The sequence below is a fragment of the Mytilus californianus genome, unplaced genomic scaffold (assembly GCF_021869535.1).
Source record: "Mytilus californianus isolate M0D057914Y unplaced genomic scaffold, xbMytCali1.0.p SCAF_1, whole genome shotgun sequence".
Classification (NCBI taxonomy): domain Eukaryota; kingdom Metazoa; phylum Mollusca; class Bivalvia; order Mytilida; family Mytilidae; genus Mytilus; species Mytilus californianus.
The window spans coordinates 8110948-8130698 of record NW_026262581.1 but is presented as its reverse complement, the minus strand read 5'-3'; the positions used below and the strand labels follow the sequence as shown (position 1 = coordinate 8130698).

General features: G+C 33.2%; 1 protein-coding gene across 2 annotated transcripts in view; it reads left to right on the top strand.

Annotated features, from left to right (window-relative positions):
* The window catches only part of LOC127698789 (uncharacterized), a 68320-nt gene that overhangs the window by 27201 nt on the left and 21368 nt on the right, over window positions 1-19751 (top strand). For both annotated transcript variants that reach the window (XM_052202457.1, XM_052202467.1), the window contains exons 5-8: window positions 3337-3551; window positions 10326-10471; window positions 17150-17294; window positions 18514-18608. In XM_052202457.1, the coding sequence (XP_052058417.1) occupies window positions 3337-3551; window positions 10326-10471; window positions 17150-17294; window positions 18514-18608 (601 nt within the window). The remainder of the gene's footprint in view (window positions 1-3336; window positions 3552-10325; window positions 10472-17149; window positions 17295-18513; window positions 18609-19751) is intronic.

The following is a 19751-nucleotide window of genomic DNA, read 5'->3' as shown; positions in this document are numbered from 1 at the left end:
CGTTTTAAATTGATTATTTCTGATTTATATATAAAAGCAAATAATAATGATATTGTTTGAATAGGTAAATTAAAAATTTTTAAGTTCTTAGACCACATTCATTCTGTGTCAGAAACCTATGCTGTGTCAAATATTTAATCACAATCCAAATTCGGTGCTGTATCAAGCTTGAATGTTGTGTCCATAATTGCCCCAAATGTTCAGGGTTCGACCTCTGCGGACGTATCAAGCTGCGCCCATCGGAGCATTTTATTTTAATGCTGAGGTTGTAATTTTGTTTTGTCATTCTATGTTTTTATTTTGGTTTTGCTGTCCACTAATGTTGTGCTTTTGGCTTTGCAACTTATTTGGGTACATGTATACAATTTGTCTCCCTTTTTCAGTCCATTAGCTATTCTTAATGTGAGATCTTATAAAAATACAGACTTGTTTCCTTTTCTATTTGTCTCTGTATGATTATATCTTTTTTGTCACCTCAATCATGTGAACACTATATAATTTTAAACCTGTAATTGACTCTCAGTTTTGTATGAGAAATGAGTATGAACTCACTCACTTACCCAATAGGGAGGGGGGATACTTTGCTACATTTCTTGTGCGAGCCTTGTTTTCAGGATACACTGGAAAATAAATTGTAAGCAGGGTGTCTGGGGGCGCTCCCTAAAGCTGAACGATTATAGTAAAATTCTTATTGAAAAAAAAATAATGGTTTATTAAAATATTTGTAAGCACATGCTTACCTAGCTACACTGTTGCTATGCCACTGTCTGATATATTTAAATGTATATTGGTGCAAAAGCAGTAATTTTTTTTGGTGCAAATGAAAACCTGCATTTTTAAAAAAATTGGCACAAATGCAATGCATTATTCAACAGTAATTAAAGTACTCAAACAATTTCTCAATTTACAGTATTCTTCATAAATCTATCCCTATAACTAACGGTCTATGATATTTTTTTAAATTACATATTCCCATAATTCTTTTTATATATTCAGAGAACAAGCAACCACATACCATATTGTTTATGGTAAACAATCTATGGTTGCTTGTTAATTGAAATTTTATTACTGGATGTAACAGAGGTAAAACTATATGGCCATTCTCTGATTTAAAGTTGAAAGACCATAAATAATCTGTTAATCTTAGGCCCGAGAACACAGTTATTTCGTAGTGCATTTCTTTTAGACAATAAATTCAAATTAAAAAAATCGCACCTGCTCTATCTCAAAAAGATTTTTACAGTGTAGTGTATTACTATTGATACAAATAATATCAAAATTATAGAAACTTCTACCAGCTCTAACTCAAAATATTGACAATTCTGTGTTAAGGGGGGCTAAAATTCAGTTTGACAGCTTCAGACATTCTAATTTTTGACCTTTTTTAACTGGACCAAATCACTACTTAACATAAAGATTCAGCACCCAAATTTTTTTAACATGTAATTTCATCCCCTTACTCAATATTTCATGCATAAAATATCAAGAAATAAATTGGGAAAGTGTATCAAAAAAAAATACAAGTTATACACTGTTCACACTAGGGACTATATTTGTAGACAACGAAAACCAAAGGACGATAACTGTGTCCTTGGACCTAATAGTGCTATTTTCCTAGGCAACAACAATGATGTTGGCATATTACGTCATCATGTACATATTTTCACTATATTCGAAAGAGAAAAAAATATTCTCATTTGAGTCACTTGAGATAGAAAAGCAAAATTTCGGAAAATATTGATAATTTTTATATGTATATTGAAGTGCACCTCACTTTGAGTAAACACAACTGGTAAATTTTTGCAGATTTTTCCAGATGGTGAACTTTGTTCATTTTCATTAACATTTTGTATAGAAATTGTAGTTTTCCTAGTTTTGTTTAGTTTTAAAAATCAGAAGATATCACTTTTTATTAACAGTATAAAAGGGATGCTTTTCATATGAAATACAAATCTGATTATCATTGATATGGGTTAAATATTTCAACCTGGCCCTTTATATATATATATATATATATATTTATGTCTTAATAGACAAATTTTCAATAATTGAAAATTCATGAGCAATCAAACTTGCTGAATTTATAGAATCAATGTGTTAAGAATAATATTTGAAAACTTAAAATGAAATGAGTTTCAATTATCATGCGTTCATGTGAGTTAATTGAGCAATTGTATTGATTTTTGTTTCGCCTTGACGGAGTCAAAAAGTGAGACATAGGTATGCTGTTTCCGGCGGCGTCGGTGGCGGCGTCAACAATGTATTAAGTTTGTGATTAGGTCTAGTTCATGGTGAACCACTAGTGGTAGGTCAATGATATTGGTATGCAGTTGTATTAGCATTGGCACATCTCATTACCATGGAGATTATTTGGCCCCGCCCCCTCAGTCAAGGCCTATTGACTTTGAAACTTTTCATAGTTAACATGTATTAGTTTGTGATTAGGTCAATTTATGGGGAACCACTAATGGTAGGTCAATGATATTTGGTATGCAGTTGTATAAGCATGGGCATATCTCATTTCCATGGAGATTATTTGGCTCCGCCCCCTAAGTCATGGTCTATAGACTGAAAATTTTGCTAAGTTTACATGTATTAGTTTGTGATTAGGTCAGTTCAAGGGGAACCATTAGTGGTAGGCCAATGTTAATTGGTGTTCAGTTGTATAAGCATTAGCACATCTCATTTCCATGGAAAATATTTGGCCCCGCCCCCTCTGTCATGGTCTATTTACTTTGAAACTTTGCTTAGTTTACATGTATTAGTTTGTGATTAGATCAGTTTAAGATGAACTGCTTATGTTAAGTCATTGATATTTGGTATGCAAATTTATTGGCATTTGCAAGTATCGTTTCCAAGGAGATTATATAGCCCCACCCCTGATCATGGTTCATTGACTTTGAAACTTTTACATAGTTTACAAGTTAATGTTTGTGTTTAGGTTTGTTTAAAGGGAACAACTTATAATAAGTCAATGGTATTTGGTATACAGTTGTATTAGCATTGGCACATCTCATTCCATGGAGATTGTTTAGCCATGTACCTTCAGTCATGGTTCATCGACTTTGAATATTTGCATAATATACATGTTATTGCAATTTTAATTTCAACATTTGCATAATATCAAAATTACAAAAAGGCGAGACATATCTCTGTGACAACAGTTTATTGACTTTTGACTGAATTTGGGTCAATCAGTAAATATGTAATTATTAAGTTGATCATTTCAAAAGAGGATCTTTAAAATGGTATTACCCGTACTATCCTATTAATAGAAATAGTATTTTTACACATAGGTACATGTGAGAGCACTGGTATACTTTATTTTACTTATAGGAAGACTGGCGATATTACTAAACAGTTCAATCCTGCTTGTGAACGAGATAAAAATAATAATATTATTTTTTGTAACTACACATGGAACCAAACTGACCATGTAACGTTTGATAGAAGTTTTCTAAACTTCACTGTTAATGTTACAAATACTTGTTGTACCAAAGTTCCTGTTTCCAAGCAAACCGAAAATTTAATCATCATTCAAAAAGAAAATGGTAAAAATTTATCGCAGCTTATGTTTATATCAGCTTGTTCTTATTTTTTTTTTACATATTTATAGCCAGCATGATGTGTAGAATAGTATTTATTGCTGCTTCTCTTGCATAGTTTATTAGGAACATTGTCTAATAAAATTTTTGTTGCAAACTTAAGAAATGATGAACAGTGGTTTATTTTGGCAATGGTTTACTTTTTGTGATTTCTAATTCTTAGCCTGTTAGTGAGATTTTATTTTCATGTTTTCAATCTCCATGCTTCTTATCATCTAAAAAGATTCATGAAAGGAAATATTTTCTTGGTTTTTTTTTCTCTTTGGTGAAACTAGCAAACATAAACCACTCACAAAAATGTTCCACTTAAGTAACAGTAATCTAGCTTAGAACTCAGACAAAGGCATACTGTATATTGGTTTTTTTTCGCTTTGTTCGCAACAGCTAAAGAAACGCAAAAATTTGAGTATACACCAAATCAATATGTAAGCCTATTTTCATCCTAAAAGTTAATTATAGTATATATAAAATCAGTCTTTTGTATTGATCGACAGATACCTGAATGTGCATATTTAATTAGGATCTCTGTTTTCATGATAATTAAATTGGCTAGTCATGCATGTCATACCTTTTGATAACACAGTAGTCCGTGACATGTTCATAAATGTTAATTAATGACATCTATTGATTGTTGTCATAACTGGAACTCCAATTTCTGTGTAATTTAGTTTGTAGTCCTTGTATGTATTTGTAATTGACTACTGTTTATTAATTTTATGTTATTTAACAATACAATACAGTGATTTTTTTTTTGTGTGTATTTTCCCATTTAGCAAAAATTATACACAGTGAAAATTTAACCTGCCCATTTTGTCATCAAATTGAAAAAAAAGCTGACGCGAAAATTACCCAATATACAGTAGCAGACTGGTTGTGTTTTTCCCCAGACATTTTGAATTTCAGTGCTAGATTTTTAGTGAATACTTAAAAGTTAGAACCAAAAACCTCATACAGAAAATTGAATATGTCCATGTACAATCTATTGTACCTTTCAAGTCATGCAGATTTTCTTTGTTAATTTGTTTCTGATAAAAGTTTAATGGTTTCAGCGGATGAGAGAAACCTTAACATTAATGTAGTAGGGCATACCAGACTGGTTGTGTTTTTTCCAGACATTTTGATTTTCAATGCTAGATTTGTAGCATATCTTTAGAAGCAAAAAAACAGAAAAAAATATTGAAACTGAACATTTCAATATACAATCTATTGTACAAGAGAGGGACGAAAGACACCAGAGGGACAGTCAAACTCACAGATCGAAAACAAACTAACAACGCCATGGCCAAAAACAAAAAGACAAACAGACAAACAACAGCACAGACGACACAACACAGAAAACTAAAGACTAAGCAACACTATTCCCACTAAAAACTGGGGGTGATATCAGGTGCTCCAGAAGGGTAAGCAGATCCTGCTCCACATGTGGTACCCGTCGTGTTGCTTATGTTATTACAAATCCGGTAAATAGTCTAATTCGGTAGGTCACATTCGTATCATTCAAGCAATGAAGATTTTCCTCCTTATCTGATTTCTGATAAAAGTTAAATTGTTTCAGCTGAGGAGTGCAACCTTAATAGTACTGTATTGTGCTACCTATGGTATATTGGCCATTTAAAGTCATACACTCATTACATCATATTATTTTGAAGCCACATAAAAGACCATTTATGATTGTATACCAATCTAATGCTGTTGTGTTTGTCTGAAGCCAGTTTCAGGAAATATGATTCTTACAGAGATCTAGTTGCTTATACAAAGATAGAAAAAAGCTAATGGCTTTGAAACCAGCATAAAGAAAAAATTTTAAATGAAAAGAAAAATTTCAGAAACTTTGTTTAAAGTTCTTTTGTTATAGAAAGAACCAGTTAAACAAGCTTATAAATGTTAACTGGGTGATAAATTTATTGTGTAGTGAATATTTGGAGTCATCAGAAGTATATATAGTTTCCATGGAAAAAAACTTTTATTGGATCAAGACACATCCTATACAATTTTTGTGCTCCCCAAAAAATTTGTCCATGGCCTAATCCTCACCTTGTCAGTTTGTCAATATATGCGTCATTCTGTGTATCTGAAACAGATGTTTTCAGGAAGGTAACTTCAGTTGACCTTGATTGATTGGAAGGGAACTTATACAGATTGAAGACCGGGGAAGGGGAAGAGTTCTATTAATTGTCCGCTGTCACTTTTACTAAATAAGGAATCTTTTGACAATATTGTTTTCCTTGAAGGTCACTTGAGTGTCTTTCGTTGTTTTAAAATGAAACTCATATAGATTGAAGATATAAAAAGGGAAGACTCCTCTCAATTTTGTAGTTAAAAGGTCAAATTAACTGCTGCTAAAAATCAACACGATATAAAAATATTTGTTGTTTCTGTGTGATTTCTTAAGGTACACTTTGTATGCCCCGCCTACTGTAGTAGGAGGCATTATATATTCTGGTCTGTGTGTCTATCCTGTACCAGGTTAAAGTTTGTGGTTCAAATCAACTTGAAAGTAGTACACATATAAAAATAAGAAGATGTGGTATGATTGCCAATGAGACAACTCTCCACTAGAGACCAAATGACGTAGAAGTTAACAACTATAGGTCACCATATGGCCACCAACAATGAGTAAACCCAAACCACATTGTAAGCTATAAAATGCCCTGAAATGAAAAATGTAAAACAGTTCAAACAAGAAAACAAAAATCCTGATTTATGTACAAAACAATAAACGAAAAACAAATGTGGTATACAGCAACAATTGACAACTACTGAATTACATGCTCCTGACTTGAGACAGGCACATACCGGGTAATGTGGGGAGGTTAAACATGTTTGCTGGTGCCAAACCCTACCTCTAACCTGGGACAGTGGTTAACAGGATATCACCAAAATCAACTATGAAATCTGTTAAAAGGGCTCAACTCATTAGATCAATACAGATCAATGTTCATTGTGGGTGAACTTTTAAAATTATATGTCTAATTACAATTTTTACCCTGATTTCACAGTTCAATGAACTATGACATATGATAGTGTGAGAGGGGCTTGGTGTCCTATGCATTAAAATTCTTGTTTTTTATGCCCCCGCCGTAGCGGAGGGGGCATTAAGTTTTATCCTTGTCCATCTGTATGTAAGTCCCAAAATTGGTTTCCCTTCTCTAACTTTAGTTTGCCTCAACCAAATGTTATGAAACTTATAAACAATGCTTATTACCACAAAACACAGATCAAGTTTGAATTTTGGTGGCGTCACTTTTACCGTTCTAGAGTTATGCCCCTTTACAAATGGAAAGATTGCTGAATTTTTCGTTTCCGTTCTCTAACTTTAGTTTGCTTCAACCAAATGTTATGAAACTTTTGCACAATGCTTATTACCACAAAACACAGATCGAGTTTGAATTTGGGTGGCATCACTTTTACCTTTCTAAAGTTATGTCCCTTTACAAATGGAAAAATTGCTTAAATCTTTGTTTCTGTTCTCTTACTTAAAATTTGCCTCATCCAAATGTTATGAATCTTATACAATGCTTATTACCACAAAACACAGATCAAGTTTGGATTTTGGTGGTGTCACTTTTATGGTTCTAGAGTTATGCCCCTTTACAAATGGAAAAATTGCTGAATTTTCGTTTCATTTCTCTAACTTAAGTTGGCCTCAACCAAATGTTATGAAACTTATACACAATGCTTATTACCACAAAACTCAGATCAAATTAGAATTTGAGTAGTGTCACTTTTACAGTTCTTGAGTTATGTCCCTATATAACATTTTCTTCCGTACGTCCCAAAATTGGTTTCCGTTCTCTCACTTTAGTTTGCCTCAACCAAATGTTATGAAACTTATACACAATGCTTATTACCACAAAACACAGATCAAGTTTTCAATTTTGGTGGCGTCACTTTTTCCATTCTAAAGTTATGCCCCTTTACAAATGGAAAAATTGCTGAATTTTTCGTTTCCTTTCTCTAACTTTAGTTTGCCTCAACCAAATGTTATGAAACTTATACACAATGCTTATTACCACAAAACACAGATCAAGTTTGAATTTGGGTGGCGTCACTGTTACCATTCTAGAGTTATGCCCTTTACAAATGGAAAAATTCCAGAAATATTTGTTTCTGTTCTCGAACTTTTAATAATATGCCTCAACCAAATGTTATGAACTTATACACAATGCTTATTACCACAAAACTCAGATCAAGTACAAATTTGGGTAGCATCACTTTAACAGTTCTTGAGTTATATCCCTTTATAACGTTATATGCAAGTGGGGGCATCATCTGTGTCCCATGGACACATTCCCCATTTTTTTTTTTTTTTAAATAAAACTTAAACCAGTGCGTAAAAGTAAGAAAGGAAAGTAGCCTATCAATTTTAAGGTCAGTTGGTCGAAAGTCATTATGAAATACTTACAAATTTCCTCTCACATGACATTTGTATGGTCTGTTTATTACATAGAATAACTAGGAAGACTTATTTAAACACAATCCAATTACAATGTCACTTCACTTTAATTTATTACTAAGTGTTTAAAGTGCTTTGGTCCTGAAATATATACTAATTCTCTTGAATAAAAGGATGTCAGAGATCACATGATAGCTGGAAATTTACTTGAAATTGAATACAGGCCAAATTAGAAATGAAAGTATCTTTGTTATCCCTAAATTTACATATGAGAACTTTTTTCATGTTTGAAAGTGGTTGATGATATTTGAAGTTTACAGTCTTTCTGATATATGGAATAGTGTCTGAATTGAACAATAAAATTTTATTTTGATTTGATTTCAATTATACATTGTTATTGTAATTTTTCAGTGATTAAATTTTGTAAATGTACTCAAACTAAAGATGCAACTACCTCAGTCAAAGTTTAACTTTGAGAGTTTTGTTCATGGCCATTTGATATGTAGGATAGTGGATGTTGTGTATATGTCAATAAGACAGCAATCCACCAATACAACAAAGCTGAAAAAATACCATTTATAGGTTTTTATTTTCCCATATGTTGTTCTTTTTTTGTCTAGCGACTTAATGAAGATTATGTTGAAAATATTTGAAGCTTGCTTTGTTCTTCAACATTAGTATTATTTTATGAAGCATTATTAGAAAAAAATATGTATATTCACAGCTTTAGAATAGTATTTCTAATTTGTATACTTGGCATGTACTAATATTTGCACGTAATGAATGCACATTGTCATAATGATGATTTAATTTCAGTATATATGTAGATACATTTTATGCATCATGCAGAAATCCTCAGTTTGTATATGGATATACTGGTATACATTGTTTCATTTGATTTAATTGAAGCCTTTTTTTTTCTGTTATAACATAAACCATCCATGTATTAACTAGATTTCTTGCATTGAGTAGTTTGAGTTAAATTTTATTAAGGGCTATATATATAAGAAATTGTTAAACCTAAAATAGGACAGGTGAAACAGTTTGATTCAAGTGCATTTAATACCTTAATCCCTTACATTAATTTGAACTAGTTAAACACATGTTTTCAAAACAAAAGGGTCAATGTCCAAATTAATAATGTCATTTATAGACCCATCATGTAACTTCATTAATCATAGAACAAGGAAATACAAGAATTCAATTGGAGTCATGTTATGTATCATTCAGTGCTCAGTGTATAATCTGTCATACTAGTATTGGTCCATAAGGTTTGTTCTTAAAAGTCTAAATATTTAGACCTTCTCCTCCCCACACACACACAAAGTGGAGCTGGGGAATATATATATAGAAAATACCAGGGTTTGCATCCATCCCTTCAACTGGTCTTTTAAGCACTCTCGTGCGTTCATCCCTTCAAATGGTCATTTTAGCACTCTTGTGCGTCCATTCCTTCAACTGGTCTTTTAAGCACTCTCATGCGTCCACTCCTTCAACTGGTCTTTAAAGCACTCTCATGCGTCCATTCCTTCAACTGGTTTTTTTAGCACTCTCAAGCGTCCATTTTTTTTTTGGTAAAGATTGCATGAAATGCAATCAAAACCCTATGGTACTGACTTGATATCTAAATCTTCCAAGGTTTATCACTACCTTTGATATACACAAAATATAGTGCATTGATCATAACATTCTATACATCCTATCCATGAACAATTCCATAAATTTATCAATGAAATATATGCTCAGATATTCAAGTCACAAAATTATGTTATACCTGTCAAGAAAATTACATAACTTTTGCAAGGTGCATGAATCTAATATCTGTTCTAAAAATATCAATGATGTCATTGTTAGTCGTTTCATGCTTCATATAATCAAATCTGAATCATACAATGTATTTAAACATGCATGCTTATTATATTGATACATGTATATTTTTGTTTTTTACAACACATATATAATTTTTTTTAATAACAGTCTTTATGTAACAGATAACAAAGAAGGCCCTTTAAGAGTCACTATCATATAATATTAAATATCAATAATTATAAACATTTTCTTTTTGTGCATAAAATGCAGGCATCGAATTGTTAAAGGTTTAACTGGTAACAAAGAAAAAACTCACTGAAAAGCATTCTAAAAAATTTACATGTAGCATTTATTCTTTTGCATTTTATCACAAGACTTATTCGTCAGATATACAAATTTGCATTTAAAAAAATAACACAATTTTTGGGGTTAATTTTGTTCAAACACAAAACATTTAATATTAATGATTGATATGAGAAATATTAGCTACTAACAATTTTAATTGTGATTTTCAGTGAAACCTGATAAAGTACACAATGTTACAGTGGCTTCAGTAAAAAGTACCTGTGTTTCACTGAACTGGGATCATCTCAAGCGGAACAGAAGTAAACTATTCACTGTTAGAGCTACTACAAATGACTCTTACTGGCATGATGCACAGGTGAATGGGTTAACAATATTTATTCTGTAAAGGGGTGTATTTTGATGGTGTTTATAAATTTTACAATTGCTAGGAGAAAACGCTTTTTTTGAGGTTTTGTTTTTTATGCTTTTTCATATTAAATGAAACTGATTTTTACTTTTCAATTGATACACACTTGGTAACAGGTTTTCTTTCTCTTCTGACATACACCCCCTCTGTAGCAGGTTTCTCTTTTCAGTTTACAAATGTGGTAACAGGTTCTCCTACTCTGCTGACGTACACTTGGTAGTGAGTTTCCTTCCCTCCTGGCATACATTTGGTAGTTAGTTTCCTTCTCTGCTGACATACACTTGGTAACTGGTTTTCCTTCTCTGCTGACATACACTTGGTTACTGTTTTTCCATCTCTACTGACATACACTTGGTAACTGTTTTTCCATCTCTCCTGACACAAACTTGGTAACTGGTTTTCCTTCTCTGCTGACATACACTTGGTTACTGTTTTTCCATCTCTCCTGACATACACTTGGTAACTGGTTTTCCTTCTCTGCTGACATAAACTTGGTAACTGTTTTTCCAACTCTCCTGACATACACTTGGTTACTGGTTTTCCTTCTCTGCTGACATACACTTGGTAGTGAGTTTCCTTCTCTGCTGACATACACTTGGTAACTGGTTTTTATACGACTGCTAAAATTTTTTTGGGTTCATATAATGCTATGATGTCGTCGTTGTCTCTCTGAAGACACATTTGGTTTCCCGACAATAACTTTAGTTTAAGTGAAGGGATCTCTATGAAATTTTACAAGAAGGTTCAATACCACAAAAGGAAGGTTGGGATTGATTTTTGGGGTAATGGTACCAACAGTTTAGAAATTACTTGTGTGTAAGTGTATGGATCTCTCTGACATTGTACCACAAGGTTCCATATCACAAAGGGAAGGCTGGGATTGAGTTTGGGGGTAATTGCCCCAAACATGCAGTAATCGAGGGCAAAAAAGGGGCCAAAAACAAGCATATTCTAGATTCCAGACAATAACTTGTGTTTAAGTGTATGGATCTCTCTAAAATTGTACTACAAGGTTCCATACTACAAAGGGAAGGCTGGGATTGAGTTTGGGGGTAATTGCTCCAAAGTGGGGGTCAAAAAGTTTTTTTTGGGGGGGGGGGATTTTTTTTTTCCAATTTTTTAAGGGGTTCATATTTTTTTTTTCAAAATTCAAATTTCAATAGATTTTTTTAAAAGATCTTTGACCTCATTTAATTTGTGTCAGAAACCTATATTATGTCAAAATTTGATCACAATCCAAATTCATACAGTATCAAGCTTGAATATTGTGTTCAAATTTGCCCCAACTGTTCAGGGTTCGACCTCTGCGGTCTTATCAGGCTGTGCTCAGTGAAGCATTTTATTTTCTGCTGATTTACACTTGGTAACTGGTTGTCCTTCTCTGCTAACATACACTTTGTCGCTGGTTTTCCTTCTCTGCTGATATACACTTGGTAACTGGTTTTCTTTTTCTGCTGATTTACACTTGGTAACTGGTTTTCCTTCTCTGCTGACATACACTTGGTTACTGTTTTTCCATCTCTCCTGACATACACTTGGTAACTGTTTTTCCATCTCTCCTGACATACATTTGGTAACTGGTTTTCCTTCTCTGCTGACATACACTTGGTTACTGTTTTTCCATCTCTGCTGACATAAACTTGATAACAGGTTTTCCATCTCTGCTGACATACAGTTGGAAACAGGTTTTCCATCTTTGCTGACATACACTTGGTAGAGGGTTTTCCTTCTCTGCTGACATGCACTTGGTAGCTGATTTTCCTTCTCTGTCGACATACACTTGGTAACTGGTTTTGCTTCCCAAGTGACATACACTTGGTAACTGGGTTTTCCTTCTCTGCTGACATACATTTGATAACAGGTTTTTCATCTCTGCTGACCTACACTAGGTAACTGGTTTTCCTTCTCTACTGATACACACTTGGTAACAATTTTTTTTTCCCTATTTAAATATACTGGGAAGCAGGTTTTCCTTTTCTTTTGACAGATACTCAGCACTGGATGTTCCTTTTCTATAGACATATATACTGGGTAGCAAGTTTCCTATTCTATATACATAAACTCAGTAGTGAGTTTTCCTCTTCTATTGTCATATTCTCAGAAGCAGGTTTTCTATTTCTATTGATATATACTTGATGTCAGATTTTTATACGACCGCAAAAAAATTATTGTGGTCGTATATTGGTATGACGTTGGCGTCGTCGTCGTCCGGCGGCGTCGTCCGAAAACGCATTAGTTTTCGCACTCTAACTTTAGTTTAAGTGAATGGATCTCTATGAAATTTTACCATAAGGTTCAATACCACAAAAGGAAGGTTGGGATTGATTTTGGGGGTTATGGTACCAACAGTTAAGGAATTAGGGGCCAAAAAGGGGCCAAAAATAAGCATTTTCTAGATTCCAGACAATAACTGTGGAACGGTGTATGGATCTCTCTGAAATTATACTACAAGTTTCCATACCACAAAGGGATGGTTAGGATTTGCTTTGGGGGGGTTATTGCTCCAACCGTTTAAGAATTAGGGGCAAAAAAGGGGGAAAAACAAGGTTGTCCTCATTAATGGACAAATACTTTAGTACAAAACATAATTTAAAGCAGTGTAAGGGAGATAAATCAAATACATCATTGAAATTATCTCCCTTACACTGCTTTTAAATTATGTATAAAGTAATGGTTAATGAACAATTAAGATAATTTAAAACAGTGTAAGGGAGGTAATCCAAATACAACGTTTTGGTTACTTCCCTTACACTGCTTTTAAATTATGTTTAAAGAAATGCATATTTATAAAGGAAGACCAGTATGGCGCATTAGATTTGTAAAATCTTTGACCACATTTATTTATTTGTTATGCCGCATCTAACCGTGTATTCAGATTTTTATACGACCGCAAACAAATTTTTGTGGTCGTATATTGGTATGACGTTGGCGTTGTCGTCTTCGTCGTCGTCGTCTTCCGGCGTCGTCAGAAGACACATTGGTTTTCGCACTCTAACTTTAGTTTAAGTGAATGGATCTCTATGAAATTTTACCACAAGGTTCAATACCACAAAAGGAAGGTTGGGATTGATTTTGGGGGTTATGGTACCAACAGTAAAGGAATTAGGGGCCAAAAAGGGACCAAAAATAAGCATTTTTGTAACTTCCAGACATAACTTGTGTGTTAGTGTATGGATCTCTCTGACATTGTACCACAAGGTTCCATATCACAAAAGGAATGCTGAGATTGATTTTGGGGGTAATTGCCTCAAAATTTTAGGAATTAGGGGCCAAAAAAGGGGCAAAAAACAAGCATTTTTCTAGTTTCATGACAATAACTTGTGTGTAAGTGTATGGATCTTTCTGAAATTGTACTACAAGGTTCCATATCACAAAGGGAAAGCTGGAATTGAGTTTGGGGGTAATTGCCGAAACGTTTAGGAATTTGGGGCCAAAAAGGGGCCAAAAATAAGCATTTTTCTAGTTTCCAGACAATAACTTGTGTTCAAGTGTATGGATCTCTCTGAAATTGTACTGCAAGGTACCATACCACAAAGGGAATGCTGGGATTGATGATGGGGGTAATTGCCTCAATATTTTAGGAATTAGGGGCCAAAAAGGGGCAAAAAACAAGCATTTTTCTAGTTACAGGACAATAACTTGTGTGTAAGTGTATGGATCTTTCTGAAATTGTACTACAAGGTTCCATATCACAAAGGGAAAGCTGGGTTTGAGTTTGGGGGTAATTGCCCTAAACGTTTAGGAATTTGGGGCCAAAAAGGGGCCAAAAAACACATTTTCCTATTTTCCAGACTGTATGGATCTCTCTGAAATTGTACTGCAAGGTACCATACCACAAAGGGAAGGCTGGGATTAAGTTTGGGGGTGATGAATCATAAGGGGGTTCAAAAATTTGGGGGGGGGGGTTTCCTTTTTTTTCTTTTTTTCCTTTTTTTTTTCTTTTAAAATTTTCCATTTTAAGTTGGTTATTTCTGATTTATATTTAAAAGCAAATAATAATGATATGGTAGGAGATACACACCAAACAGGATGTGTAAATTATTATATAATAAGTATTGTGCAATAGCAAGAAATTTTCAATTGCACAGTATTGCACAATAGCAAGAAATCTTCAATTGCACAGTATTGCGCAATAGCAAGAAATCTTCAATTGCACAGTATTGCGCAATAGCAAGAAATATCAAATAGCACAATATTGCGCAATAGCAAGAAATTGTCAATTGTACAGTATTGCACAATAGCAAGAAATATTTAATTGCACAGTATTGTGCAAAAGAAGATACTTCGTATAAATTGCTTATTTCTTGACCAATTTCAATGGGGTTTTATTCTTTAATTTTTGGGGTTCTTTAATATGCTGAATCTAACCGTGTATTTAGTTTTTGGATTTTGGGCCCCGTTTTTAAATTAGTCCACATTGAGGTCCAAAGGGTCCAAAATTAAACTTAGTTTGATTTTAACAAAAATTGAATTCTTAGGGTTCTTTGATATGCTGAATCTAAACATGTATTTAGATTTTTGATTATGGGCCCAGTTTTCAAGTTGGTCCAAATCGGGGTCCAAAATTAAACTTTGTTTGATTTCAACAAAAATTGAATTATTGGGGTTCTTTGATATGCCGAATCTAACCGTGTATTTAGATTCTTAATTTTTGGTTCAGTTTTCAAATTGGTCTACATTAATGTCCAAAGGGTCCAAAATTAAACTTAGTTTGATTTTAACAAAAATTGAATTCTTAGGGTTCTTTGATATGCTGAATCTAAACATGTATTTAGATTTTTGATTATGGGCCCAGTTTTCAAGTTGGTCCAAATAGGGGTCCAAAATTAAACTTTGTTTGATTTCAACAAAAATTGAATATATGGGGTTCTTTGATATGCTGAATCTAACCATGTATTTAGATTTTTGATTTTTGGGCCCCGTTATCAACTTTGTCCACATTGAGGTCAAAAGGGTCCAAAATTAAACTTTGTTTGATTTCATCAAAAATTTAATTCTTGGGGTTCTTTGATATGCTGAATCTAACCATGTATTTAGATTTTGGATATTGGACCATAATAGGTGAATGTCCAATTTAAAATTTTTAAGTTCTTAGACCACATTCATTCTGTGTCAGAAACCTATGCTGTGTCAAATATTTAATCACAATCCAAATGCAAAGCTGTATCAAGCTTGAATGTTGTATCCATACTTGCCCCAACTGTTCAGGGTTCGACCTCTGCGGTCGTATCAAGCTGCGCCCTGCGGAGCATTTTATTGTTTTCTGTTGACATATACTCAGTAGTGGGTTTTCCTTTTATACTGCCATATGTATTGTTGAACTAAGCAACAATCCGCAATGTGTAAGACAGAACACAAAAAGGGAAAAAATAAAGATACACATCTACTCCTTGTATATCTGTTCAATTTCTTCATGCATAAGGGAAATTGAAAATTAATTTATAACTAGTTCCCTGTTATACCCTTCCAAAAATAAACACTGTGGATTTATTTATTTTTCGTTAGTACCAATAGACTATTTTCATATTACCGACTTTTGACTCTGGTTTATATAATTTGTCAACTGGTTACCTTGGACATCATGGTACTCGGTCAAGTAAGAGCAACCAAAATAAGTAAAATCACACATATAATCGGTGTAATTTGAGGGGAAAGTTTACTGTTTTCCGATGATTTTGTAGTGAAAACAAATTGTTAAGTAGGTAATTTTCCCCAAAAATTGTACCGATTGAAAGCTTGGTTTTACTTCTTTAGCTTGCTCTTATCTGACTTGGTACCATGATGTCCAAGGTAACCAGTCGACAAATTATATAATCCGGAGTCAAAAGTCGGTAATATGAAAATAGTCTATTTCCATGGATTAAAAAAAAATTGTATTTCCGTTTATAAATGATTTCATGGCTTGCTAAAGTCTGCATACAAGCAAGCCTATAGCAAATTTGTACTTTTGTTGAACATTTCAATTTGTGGTTCACCTTTATCCCAAAAATCATTGAAAATTGGTATCCCATGAATAATAATGTTTCCACAGTATCATAATAGAATTTCATAGAAAAGAGAAGGAAGCACATTAAATTTCATATTTCTTCTGATTAAAATTTTTAATGAAATGGGTGTTATGGAGAATGAAAATTTTTTTGCCTTTCTCCATTCTTAGCAATGAAAATCTAATGTAAAATGATGTTTTGCCATTGTCAGACTTAAGGGGCAATAATAAGTGTCTTTGTTATGTCTTCTTAAGTTTGAAGAATTATTATTTACTGTGTTATTGTACAAAAATTTCAGCTACTGTTTAAAGTTCAAAAAGATATCATAAAACTATAGTTAAGAAAGCTGAATACACAATACACATGTAAATGTCAGTTGTTAAATGTGTCAATTGATGTTAGAGTAAAAATGTTTCAACAATGCACGTTATTTTCTGTCAACTAATTAGATGTTTTCTGATTTCCTGGATGAATTTTCTAGGAGCTTCATTGGCAATTTTTGTCTTAACAGCTATCAATTTTTCTAATATTCCTTATAGAAATGATAATAGGGTACATTATGACCAAATGGTTAGACTTATGTTATATTTAGAGGATGTACACTCTAAGATATCTCATTCTTTATTTGTTAATTTTCCAGCTGGAAGAAACACAAGATACTAGTATAACAGTTTGTGACTTGAAGCCTTACACGAGATATAATTTCTCCATTGAAACTAGACCAGGCAAAGATGTAGGCTATCCAAGTGATCCTGTTTACATCTCAGTCAATACAGATATGGATAGTAAGATGTATTTTAAGATAATGTGTAAAAACAACAGAGAGTCCTTAGTAGCATTTAAACCGTTTCTGACGAATTGGGAGTTATTTTTTTAGAAACCAACTGTCCATTAAATTCTTATTAGCGATTTCCCTCAAAAAGTATTTGGTACATAACACTGGGACTTTCTAATCAACACCATTAGAAAAACAGAAGTTCTACTGTCAATTCAGAAATTATTGCATGCATTTATTATTGTGATTTCTGAAGAATGGACAAAAATGCGAGATTCTTTATTACTATTTCGGAAAAGTTGTATATAGATACATCTATCAGATATCAGAATGCGAGTTCTTACAATTGCTATAATATCCCAGTTGCATTATTATTCGCATTAATAAAACCTTGCAATAATTTCTGAATTTACAGTACTTTATCCCATTGATTATAATTTCTGAATTTACATATAGATTCTACCACTGCATCGAGTGTGATACGATATTTATCCACTCGAGACAGTTAAATTTTCAAATTTAAAACGCGAGGCTCGCCGAGCGTTTTAAATAATTAAAATTTAACTGTCGAGAGTGGATAAATATCGTATTACATGAGATTTGGTGGTGGAATCTGTTTCTCTAATGATTTTCAAACAATATGCAGGCAAACTTCTTCCTTCTTTTTGAATGATCTGCAAAAAGATGTGTTCTTTCTATGTGACGTCATCAGGCATGGTCGCCTTTTTTCATGTCGTCACAATAGGAAATTCAGAGGAAAGCAAGAAAATTCGACGTCATAATCAGATTTTAACCAATGAAGAACTGAGATCAAACGAACCACACGTTGATTAAATTTTTTTTATACAATGGGTGCAGAAAGGGATAAATTGACGAAGAATTAGCGAAAGTACTTTATCCCATTGATTATAATATTTATCCATACTTTTTAGTTCTATTCAACACTGGGCATTGGTTGGACAAAGTCCAAAACTAGCTTACGGTACTGTGATGTCAGAGGAGCAGGCAGGGGTGCCAGTAACATATTACATATCATAACTTTAATTAAACTTAGCACAAAAATGAAAACAAACTTTGTTTAAAAAGAGAGAGTATATCATGAAAATTTCAAGTATGAATTATGGAAATTATGTGAAAACCTGAGGAATAAATGAAAAAAGATACGGATAAACATAAAAGAGACAACACTTTAAAAACTATAGTCTGATATATATTTGTGTTATTTTTAGAACCATCCAGACCACCTGAATTTGTGAACAGTGGCTATCAAGTGTTAGATGAAGATTGCATCAATAATGCCCGCAGAATATCAGTTCTTTGGAAGGTATTTAGATTCTTTATTTTCAATCAACACAGAGGCTACAGGTCTTGAAGTTTTACTTTTATACTCATCTGATATGAGTTGCCACAGTTTATCTTAGCATATTTATACCCCCCACAAACTAAAGTTTTAGGTGTAAATTGGAATCACCCTGTCAACCTGTCTTCTGTCCATTTGCTTGTAAGCACAACTACTCCTAAACTTCTAGGCATATACAAATGATTTTTACACTGTTGTAGAACACCACATGATGATTTGCATAAAGGAGTATAATCCTGGTACGACATGTTAAAGGGGAGACAATCAAATTTACAAAGCAATAATGATATAACTGCCTAGTAAATTTTTAGTAGTATTGAAGGGTTGAGGTATCCTTTTGTAAGTTGACTCACAGTTGTCACTAGTTTCACATCTTACAATCTTCAACCAAGAAACCACTTACCTAAAGGACCTCACTAGCAATCCTGTCTCCTGATGAATACCTGAAATCAAATATGGCTGCCACCAAGGAAACTCATTTTTACATTGAACTGATGTGATGTACAGGTAGTCAGCTTATTTTCCAGAATATTCTTTAGAAATGTACTTTGTTTGCCACAGTCTTGGAAAATTTGAAGCTCAGGAAAATAGCAAAATGAAAAATTACTCTTTCAGTTCTCTTACCTTCAAGTAACAAGGACATGAAATTTCTGTCAGATATTTTTAAAATATATCAATAAAACTCAGATGTATTTGTAGACCAAGTGTTGACGGATAAATACAAATTAATACTTCTGGATATTTCATGTCGGTTTGATTGTTGTCCTTAGAGACATGATAATAGTGACAGCAACTGTAATTTCTGTGTAGCAATAGCAATATTCCTATCCCATGCCCGGATGTATTCTTATATCCGATATTGTATACACAAAAAATTACATAAAACATATAGGAATTAGGTGTTTTGAAATACTTTTACTGTGCCAATATATTCCTTAAGCCGACATCTGAGTAAGTGGAGTCCACTGAATATGCTTTATCCTAAACTGCTTCATTGTCTTCAGAATTACTGTTACTTGTTTTGATTGCAAAACTTTCTTACCCAATGTGTGCTATTGCTCCATGGAAATGACAGATGCTGTTATTATCAATGTGGCCGGAAGAAGA